Source organism: Oncorhynchus gorbuscha, linkage group LG25, assembly GCF_021184085.1.
Source record: "Oncorhynchus gorbuscha isolate QuinsamMale2020 ecotype Even-year linkage group LG25, OgorEven_v1.0, whole genome shotgun sequence".
Classification (NCBI taxonomy): domain Eukaryota; kingdom Metazoa; phylum Chordata; class Actinopteri; order Salmoniformes; family Salmonidae; genus Oncorhynchus; species Oncorhynchus gorbuscha.
The window spans coordinates 7732279-7742736 of record NC_060197.1 but is presented as its reverse complement, the minus strand read 5'-3'; the positions used below and the strand labels follow the sequence as shown (position 1 = coordinate 7742736).

Below are 10458 nucleotides of genomic sequence, written 5' to 3'. Positions count from 1 at the left end.
CCTGACATACATATTGTAACGACCCTTGGTTTTTAAGCGCGTTATCGACTCTGCCGCTCGAGTATGCTTTTGCGGCACAGTCGATAGCACGATGGACTTCGGCCTAGAAGATCGAGGGTTCGAGACCTGCTCCCTGCCTGTTTCATTACAATATTGTTTTTGCCTTCACAAAGGAAGCCATTTAACCGAATGTCACAACTCCATACAATCAGCACGAACTCCTCGGGATGTAGCGCTCATCTTATAAAGCAGCTGCTTCATCTTGATCAGGGGTCCCCAAACTTTTTCCTGTGAGGGGCACATAACTTTTCCCTTCTCTGATGGGGGGCCGGTGTCAGTTTGTAACAGAAAAAGTGTGACGATCGTAGGGGAGCTTAAAAAATGTATTGTTTTCCAGAAAGCCACAAATAACCAAATAACCCTTTCCAGGTTCTTTACAGAAAAAAAGTCAGGAAACAAATAATAACACTATTAATGAAATAAATAATAACTAAATAACCCTCTCTGGGTTCTTCATAGAAAAAAAAGCCATGGAACATTAACTTTCTGTCGTGCCATGCACAATCTTAACAGATAAAAGTTCAGCTCAGTTGTCAGAGCAGAATCTCTCCGACACATATGAGCAGTCTCTTAAAGTTCTTGTGTTCCTTCCTTATAATCCTTTTGTAGGTTCCAGTAGGCTTGTAGACACTGCTGTTTGCAGCTCTCTCTCATCAACTTCCCTGTGAAAACCACAAAAGAAGCAGGTTGAGAAACTGAACTAAGTGATACAGCACCTACACAGCACAATACATTTCACTACCAGTATGGTTGTAAAGATGGATTTTATCCCAGTAGATTTTATTATGATTATATTTGTTTATGCTCAGAATGACTCATTCAAGTCAGAAAAGTGAGCTTACCTATGTATGTTCATCAGTGTGAACTGTGGGCCTGCATCTGGCTGGTGAGAAGTTGAATATCAGGTTCCATTCTAGTTACAGCCAGTCTCAAGCACTGATGCAAATGTTCATCTGTCAATCTTGATCTCATCGGGGTTTTCAGCAGTTTCATGCGAGAAAGGGTTTTCTCGCAGATATACGTGCTGCCAAAAACTGTGGACATTTTCATTGCGTGTTTTTTGATGTTTGGATATGTGTCGTTTGGGAGGGCGGCATAGAAGTCAATGAGACTGTTGGGCTTGAATGCGTCTTTCAGAACATCACAGTTCTGTAACTCAGCCAACTCAAACTGATATGAAGGCTGGGCTTCATCAATGTCGGCAACAAAGGGGTTCTGAAAAAGACTGATTTCTTTTGCATGAACATGTAGTTCACTGAATCGCACACCGAACTCCGCCTTCAGCATTTCCAGTGCTTCCACGCACTTTTCAGCTGGGAACGGGACCGCTGGGTTCTCTGTCGACAGGTTTTGGGTAGCATGAAGATGGACGAAGTTGCGCTTTTTCACTTGTTCCAAAAACAGCGCTAATTTCACCTCAAATGCTTTTATGTGTGAATACATGTCACAAATGAGTTTCCCCTCGCCTTGTAGCTGCAAGTTAAGGCTGTTAAGTATTTCTGTCACGTCTGTTAAAAATGCGAGGTGCCATTTCCATTCTGGGTCGATCAGCTCTGGGACCGTTTTGTCTTTTAAATTAAGAAATGCGTTAATTTCGGGTAGCAGCTCGTAAAAACGCCTCAAAACTCTGCCCCGGCTCAGCCATCGGACCTCTGTGTAGTACAGCACATCTCCGTGCGTAGACTCCAGTTCAGACAGGAATTCTTGGAACTGCCTGTGTTTAAGTCCCTTTGCTCTGATGAAGTTTATGCACGACACCACAACCTTAATTACAGAATCCCACGTCAACACTTTGCAGCACAGTGCTTGCTGGTGAATTAGGCAGTGGACTCGTAGCGGGGCGGTGAGACCCCTTTTTTCCAACTCCCGGTTCATGCGTCCTATTAGACCGCGAGTTTCACCCACCATGCTAGGAGCCCCGTCAGTCGTGATGCTAGCTAGCTTTGTCCAGTCCAGGTCCAACTTCTCCATGGTTTGGCACACTTTGTCAAAAATATCCTCTCTCGTTGTAGTCCCTTTGAGACTTGAGGGCTGCCAGCTCCTCGCATATCTCAAAGTTTGCGCTAACTCCACAAATAAAAATGAGCAGTTGCGCTGTGTCTTGCACGTCCGTGCTCTCATCCAGTGCTAATGAAAAAAAGTCAAATTCTTTCGTCTTCTGCTGCAGCTGGGCATATACATTACTCCCGATTTCTTCAACGCGTCTGGTGATTGTACTCGCCGACAGACTTACGGCATTAAATGCATCTTTCTTCTCGGGACACACCTCCTCTGCGACAGCATCCATACATTTCTTAACAAACTCTCCGTCAGTGAAAGGCTTACCGCTTCTTGCTATCAGTTTAGCAACGCGAAAGCTGGCCCGAACGGATGCCTGGTTCAGCTGAGCTTGGCGTACAAATGTATTCTGCTGAGATAGTAGTCCACTTTTTAGCTTTGAGAGTTTGTCTGCTCGTATTTGGCCTTGCAAGCTATCGTACTTGTCTTTGTGACGGGATTCATAGTGTCGGCGAAGATTGTATTCTTTGAATACCGCCACAGTCTCTTGACAGATGAGACAAACAGCCTTTTCTTTGCATTGAACAAAAAAATAATTGTTTGTCCACTGCAGGTTAAATACCCTGCATTCTGAATCAATTTTTCTCTTACCTAACCTTTTCGCCATTATTCCGTTCTCTCTTTGACAGGGCCGGGCCTAGGATTTTTTCTGGAGGCCAAATAGGAAAAAAATTTGATAGCGTCTCTGGTATTGTTCAGAGGGCCGGGCCAAATGTGCTGACGGGCCGTATCCGGCCCGCGGGCCGTAGTTTGGTGACCACTGATTGTGGTCACCAAACTACGTTGTTCTTGATGTTCTTCTTTATCAAAAGCTACCGCGGCACTTTTCCATTTCAAATAAGCGCGCTTTTCCAAACACCATCGACAGTCTCCCTTCATCCGACTCCCCCTTTGACAACATCTCCCAGCAGCCAATGCGTTTTCTTCTATACCGAACGTGCACACACTCAATGTCACTTGCCAATGCATGGAGTAATGTGTATCAATAAACCTTGTTTGTAATTATATTAGAAAAAGCGAATTTATTTTCTGTTAACTAGCTAGCAGCAATGTTGTTGCAGACATTAATTGAATCGTTCACCTCTGGCTTACATGGTAAAATTAGTTTTATACTGGATATTCTGTTTTCTCTTGTCAATAGCTATTGATCCAAGCATGCCGTGACTATGAAAATTTTATATTCTGAATCGGCATGGGTGGATATAAAAAAAATGTGGGTTTTTCTCCATATATGTATGATTTTTAACAAAAAATACAGTATATCATTATCATAGTCATAGCACACTGTGTAAGTACGAATATCCAATATTAAACTAATTTGAGCTCGGCCTGGTTTACCACGTGATTTGAAAAACAAAGAATGACCTCTCGTAGCTGTGCTTGTTCCTAGAAGCAAAAGTGGCTATTTTAGAAACACTTTCCATGCAATGGATCAAAATAAACCGCAAGAAGAGGACTATGGATATAACCTATTCCCGGAGAGGAATTCGGGAAAGTTCCAAAAGGGATCGATAGCAGAAAGCTTGTTCACTTTCAATCACAAGTGTCAGGTCATGCTACAATTCGCAATGGAAACAAGTAAGCTAACAGGCTAGTAAGCTGATATGTCTGTCATCCTCCAAAATATATTGCATGGCAATAGTTAGCTAGATGGCCGTGTAACCATTAATGCCATGTTTACATTTGTCATATACGTCATAGCCATGTTTCTAGCAAGCTTAGCTAGCTATCGTTGAACAGTAAAGAGACTGTCATGAGTAAGTTAGTTAGCTATACGCTAACTGTTGAATGACCTGATTGCTGTCATGGTGCATGACCGATTAGGCATAATCTCATTCTATCTCCCTTTCAGGTCCATATGCAAAGCTTCTACTTGGAGCCATGAAAAGCTCAGGATGGTAAGTGTCTGCCAGCCACAATCATCATCAATCACAACTAAACACAGCTGTCAGCTGCCATAATTCTTCTTCCTCCTATCAGTTTTGGCAGAATAGACACTGTAATGCATATTGCTGCCTTTCTCAGGCTGGAGTGTGAAAAACACAATGATCTAAATACCCTAGGTACAAGCCAGTGGAATAAAGAAACCACAACAGCTATTTTGCTCTGCCTGTCATTTGAGCCCAAAATAATTACAAGTGAAAATGTGGTTCCACCTAACACAGTCAGCTCACAGAAAAATATCACCCTATCCTCAGCATACTGTCTGCTATAACAGAACATGCTTCACAGTAGTACAGTCTTTACCTCCCCACATTCCTCACACTTGCCATCTGGTGTTTCTCCACTAACAATAACCCACTTCCCAATCCACAATGCCCCAACCTCCGCCTCGTCAACAGAACCCTATCCCTCCTTTCCCTCCCCAGATACCTACTGCCTTTCCCCACATAATTCTGGATACAGAAAAACTGCCTACCCCGCTCCTCTCCTCTCCCACTCATGATGCTCCTACATTCCATCCCTCCTAATGGGACCACCACATCTACCTCCTCCCTCCTCAAAGAGGCCTTTGCCACCATATTGGCTGCCTCATTTCCTCCTACCACAACATGACTTGGGACCCACAGAAAACCTACCCTTTCTGTCCCACCTTATAAAGTGCCATCATCAGCTCTATTATAATTTCTGGGCGTGCCTTTGAATTCCCTTCTCTCAGTGCAACCAGGCTAGCTGCAGAGTCTGAACACAAAATTACAGTTCATACCCCACTTCTTCCACCCATCCCAATGCCTACACTAGTGCTAGCATTTCAGCAGAGTAGACAAACTCCATCAGACAGCCGCCTCCCCTGATGTATCTGAAACCGGGGAACATGTATCCCAAACTCTGCTCTCCCACTGCCTGGATCCTTTGATCCATCTGTGAAGATGTGCAAGTAGGGACCCCAGGCCAACGGCAGATGGGTCTCAACCACCAGAGAAGGCTCTCTACAGTCCTTATCCCTAATTACATCAAGAATGGTCATGTCAACATCAGGCTCTGGCAACAGCCACAGAGGAACACACAGCCAGCAGACAGGGACCCCCACTTCCAGACCTCCCATTCCCGACTCCACCCCCAATTCCTGCACTTGGGTCACATAGCTAGGCCTACCTCTTCTCACTCCAGTTCCCTCTCCTCCCCGTTCCCATGCCTCTCCTAACAGACACCTTGCAGGGTGAGATGATCCATGCCCCTGCACTTTCATCCTATAGTGCATGGCCAGCTTAGCTTGTTGCAACCTCCCCCATTTCAATCAACAATGCCTGGATAGAGGTAGTTTGAAATGCCCTACAGCACAACCACAGCACAATTGCCTGTACCACATCCAGCATCTGCAGTGTTGTAGCTGCCGCCAAACCAAATTCCATGCTCCCATAGTCCAGGACTGAGCGGATCATTGCTTGGTAAATAATTTGCATGGAGTCCCACTTACCAGAGCATGTCGTATGCCTTTTCAATGTCCAGAAACACCGCCACCTCTTCCTCCTTGTTGGCCAGCACCTTCTTTATATCACAGTCCAGTGCTAGCACTGAGTCCATAGCACACCGTCCTAACCTAAATCCACTCTGGTATGAGGAAAACATAAATGTACTCTCAAACATATGTACTAATCTGTCTGTGACCATTCTTTCCATTAGTTAACACAGTACAGAGGTCAATGCTATGGGTCTGTATGAACCTGGGTGTGATGCTTCTTTTCCCGGTTTTACAATTGGCACCACTATGGCATGTTTCCACACTGCTGGTAAGGCCCCCTTTTCCCATACTGTATTCATTAATGCCAGTACCTCCTCCAGTACCAAATCATCCAGGTGTTTAAGTTGCTCGTAGCATAGCCCGTCCATTCCTGGGGCTGTGTGTCCTCCTTGTATCACCCGGCGCAGGTCATTCATTGTAAAAAAACAACGCATTGTTCGGGTGTAGCTGCCATAATGCTTCGATAGCTGCCATGACACTGATTTATTGTACACTGAACAAAAATACACTGTTCAAAAAAATAAACGGAACACTTAAATCACACAATGTAACTCCAAGTCAATCACACTTATGTGAAATCAAACTGTCCACTTAGGAAGCAACACTGATTGACAATACATTTCACATGCTGTTGTGCAAATGGAATAGACAACAGGTGGAAATTATAGGCATTTAGCAAGACACCCCCAATAAAGGAGTGGTTCTGCAGGTGGAGACCACAGACCACTTCTCAGTTCCTATGCTTCCTGGCTGATGTTTTGGTCACTTTTGAATGCTGGCAGTGCTTTCACTCTAGTGGTAGCATGAGACTACAACCCACACAAGTGGCTCAGGTAGTGCAGCTCATCCAGGATGGCACATCAATGCGAGATGTGGCAAGAAGGTTTGCTGTGTCTGTCAGCGTAGTGTCCAGAGCATGGAGGCGCTACCAGGAGACAGGCCAGTACATCAGGAGACGTGGAGGAGCCGTAGGAGGGCAACAACCCAGCAGCAGGACCGCTACCTCCGCCTTTGTGCAAGGAGGAGCAGGAGGAGCACTGCCAGAGCCCTGCAAAATGACCTCCAGCAGGCCACAAATGTGCATGTGTCAACTCAAACGGTCAGAAACAGACTCCATGAGTTGATCATTTTGATTTACATTGATAATTTTTGCGTGATTTTTGTTGTCAGCACATTCAACTGTGTAAAGAAAAAAGTATTTAATAAGAATATTTCATTCATTCAGATCTAGGATGTGTTATTTTAGTGTTCCCTTTATTTTTTTGAGCAGTGTATAAACACAACATGTAAAGATTTTACTGAGTTACAGTTCATTTAAGGAACACAGTAAATGCCTTCATTAGGCCCTAATCTATAAATTTCACATGACTGGGAATACAGATATGCATGCATCTGTTGGTCACAGATACATAAATACATTTACATTTACATTTAAGTCATTTAGCAGACGCTCTTATCCAGAGCGACTTACAAATTGGATACATTTTTTAAAAGTACGGGCGTGGATCAGAAAACTTGTCAGTATCTGGTGTGACCACCATTTTCCTCATGCAGCGCGACATCTCCTTTGCATAGAGTTGATCAGGCTGTAGATGGCTGTGCGAAGTTGCTGGGTATTTGCGAGAACTGGAGCACTCTGTTGTGCACTTCGATCCAGAGCATCCAAACATGCTCAATGGGCGTCATGTTTGAGTATACAGGCCATGGAAGAACTGGGACATTTTCAGCTTCCAGGAATTGTGTATAGATCCTTGCGACATGGGGCCATGCATTATCATGCTTAAACATGAGGTGATGGCAGCGGATAAATGGCATAACATTGGGTGTCAGGATCTTGTCACAGTATCTCTGTGCATTCAAATTGCCATCGATAAAATGCAACTGGGTTCGTTTTCCGTAGTTTATCTCTGCCCATACCATAACCCCATCACCACCATGGGGCACTCTGTTTACAACGTTGACATCAGCAAACTGCTCGCCCACACGGCACTATACACGCTGTCTGCCATCTGCAGGCAGATGAGTTTCCCTGAGATGATTTCTGACAGTTTGTGCAGAAATTCTTTGGTTGTGCAAAACCCCAGTTTTGTCAGCTGTTCAGGTGGCTGGTCTCTGACGATCCCGCAGGTGAAGATGCCGGATGTGGAGGTCCTTGGCTAACGTGGTTACACATGGTCTGCGGTTGTGAGGCCAGTTGGCCAAATTCTCTACAAAGACAGCTTATGGTGGAGAAATTAACATTTTATTCTCTGGCAACAGCTCTGGTTGACATTCCTGCGGTCAACACGCCAATTGCACGCTGCCTCAACTTAAGACATCTCTGGCATTGTGTTGTGTGACAAAACTGCAGATTTTAGTGGCCTTTCATTGTCCCCAGCACAAGGTGCACCTGTGTACACAATCCATGTCTCCTCCCATTCATTTACACGAGTGGTATTCAAACGTTTTCAATGGAGACCGCATTTCTTTCGGCAGAATTTGAGGACCCCATTTTTTTTTTCCCCCAAGAAAATTCAGATGAACAAATAACCTTAAATTCATTGCATTTTCATCTCTTATCAAAATGAAAATAAACCAACAAATACATTTACCTAAAATTTTATCTTTCAAATGATCTTTCTCCAAAATGTTTGTAAATTCCCATACAATAATCTGTCCTCTTAATATTTGTATTCTTTATTTATTCATTTTTAATTGGCGACCACACTGTAGTTCGCGACCCCGACTTTAAATACCACTGATGTGAATTTAAGTGACATCAAAAAAGGATCATAGCTTTCACTTGGTCAATTTGTAATGGAAAGAGCAGGTCTTCCTAATATTTTGTGTACTCACTATGTAACACGGGTGTCAAACTCATTCTATGGAGTGCCGAGTGTCTTTTTTTTTTTCCCCCTTTCATTTAAAATCTAGACAATCAGGTGAGGAGAGTTCCTTACTAATTACTGACCTTAATTCATCAGTCAAAAACGGGGGTTGAGTGGAAACCCACAGATACTCGGCCCTCCGTGGAATGAGTTTGACATGTGATGTAATAGCTATATCATGCCGTTATAATGTTAGGCTTTTTTTTCATGCTAATGTACATTTGACATTATGCCACCCCTTTGTGAAGTATCATCCTGTCTCTTCAGTGCAGTGTACAAAGATAGACATTTCTCCTGTGAAGACTGTGATGGGACTGTCAGTGGTGGTTTTGATGCAACATCATCACAAGTAAGACAGCTAGAACCGTTACCTTTGTGTACAGGTTCACATGCTACACTCTGTACTTTGTATCACATCTGTAAGATACCATTCTCTCTCCCCCCCCCCCCACTCTCAATTCTAGATTGTTTTGTGTCAGAATAATATTCACCAGCAGTCCCACATGAACCGAGTGGTTACACATGAGCTCATCCATGCCTTTGACCACTGCCGGGCGCATGTGGATTGGTTTAACAACTTCAAGCACTTGGCCTGCTCAGAGGTGAGACCAAGAAATAAACGTGCATGTTATAATTGTGTTTTAAAGGAAAATATGTTCATTGTTTTGGCTCTTATTTTTCAGATTCGAGCAGCCAATCTCAGTGGGGATTGCTCCTTCCACAATGAAGTATCCAGGTTCAACTTTGGCCTCAAGAAGCACCATCAGGTAATATGTGGAGATAATGTGAATTCACTGCAAACACAATTACATTCTTACTTGTATGTATTTCAGTCAACTAGTATCCTTCATGGCATAGCATAACATGATTTTCCCATCGTGTGAATTGGTATGTCTGAATTGACAACTGGTTTAGTTGAAACTGTAGTTGAATGTAATGGCAAGTATAGCACTGCCTTTTTCAGTGCTTAGCGATTAACAAGAAGTGTTTATGATGGCCAATATTCACATGAAGAACTCCCTATCTAACCCATACACTACTACCTATCAGGAATGTGTTCGGGGACGTGCCTTGCGCTCCATCCTTGCTGTTAGGAAGGTGAGCCGAGAGGAGGCAGAGAAAGTGGTGGACCAGGTATTCGATACCTGCTTCAATGACCACGCCCCCTTTGGCCGCATCCCACATGACAAGAAGGATGCCAATTTTGCCTACAGAGATTTTGAGAACCGAGATCGGTATTACGCAAACCTTTAATGTGTTATTACATGCACAAATGAATTTTAATTTAATTTCCATGGGTGCTATTGTGAGGATCCTTGCAGAAAGCTGGGCAACCTACCACTGCCCTCAGCAGAATGACTGTGTCAAAAATGGTATGAAATTACCTCCTGAAGGGAAATATCCAGAGGTCTTTCTCTCTGTCATTTAAATAAATCAAATGATATAATAAATTATATGTTTTTATGGCACACTTTTGTGGACTCTAATGCTATAACTAAAGAATATGATGGAGAGGTTTCCTTTTGGACATTGATAAATGTGGCCCAAATATTATTCTTGGCATCCTTTTAGAGAGGTTCCAAAGTTTGGTGTTTATGTAGGGTATATGATGCCTGTAAAACTTATTTCAACACTGAAAGGTGGGAACAGATTTCCAAGGGGGACTGTCCACCCCTCTACTCTGCCATGTAACTGAACTGGGAGTTCACTGTACATAGATTTTATTGTACTGTACTGAATAAGTTGAAATAAATATTTGAATATTATGAATATGATATTGAGCCTTGATTATTGTTGCATTTATGAATTGACAAAGACGTTTCAAAAACGAATTCTACAAAGTGCTCAGTTAATACCCAATTTACATTCAACAGACACAGTATTCCCTGAAGACGGCATGAAAGCCCATGTTAGCATCATTCCTTCATCCATCAGATGAGCATATCATTTCTTGAACAAGTTGGACAAGTGATGTTACTTCTCAAGACCTTCATATACAGCGCCTTCTGA

At 43.3% G+C, this 10458-nt stretch overlaps 1 protein-coding gene across 1 annotated transcript; it reads left to right on the top strand.

Moving 5' to 3' along the window:
• The first annotated feature begins 3440 nt into the window (after positions 1–3440).
• LOC124014302 (mitochondrial inner membrane protease ATP23 homolog) lies at positions 3441–10218 on the top strand. The gene is made up of 6 exons (XM_046329130.1): positions 3441–3696; positions 3971–4016; positions 8716–8797; positions 8913–9050; positions 9132–9215; positions 9499–10218. The coding sequence occupies exons 1-6, from the start codon at positions 3546–3548 to the stop codon at positions 9700–9702; spliced, it is 705 nt and encodes a 234-aa protein (XP_046185086.1). The 5' UTR covers positions 3441–3545; the 3' UTR covers positions 9703–10218.
• The last annotated feature ends 240 nt before the right edge of the window (positions 10219–10458 follow it).

What these genes read in the sequence shown, in the direction of transcription:
- LOC124014302 (XM_046329130.1), top strand. Translation starts at nt 3,546, where the DNA reads ATGGATCAAAATAAACCGCAAGAAGAGGACTATGGATATAACCTATTC. An exon ending in ACAATTCGCAATGGAAACAA is followed by an intron (nt 3,697 to 3,970) that starts GTAAGCTAACAG and finishes TCTCCCTTTCAG; the next exon opens with GTCCATATGCAAAGCTTCTA. An exon ending in GCCATGAAAAGCTCAGGATG is followed by an intron (nt 4,017 to 8,715) that starts GTAAGTGTCTGC and finishes CTGTCTCTTCAG; the next exon opens with TGCAGTGTACAAAGATAGAC.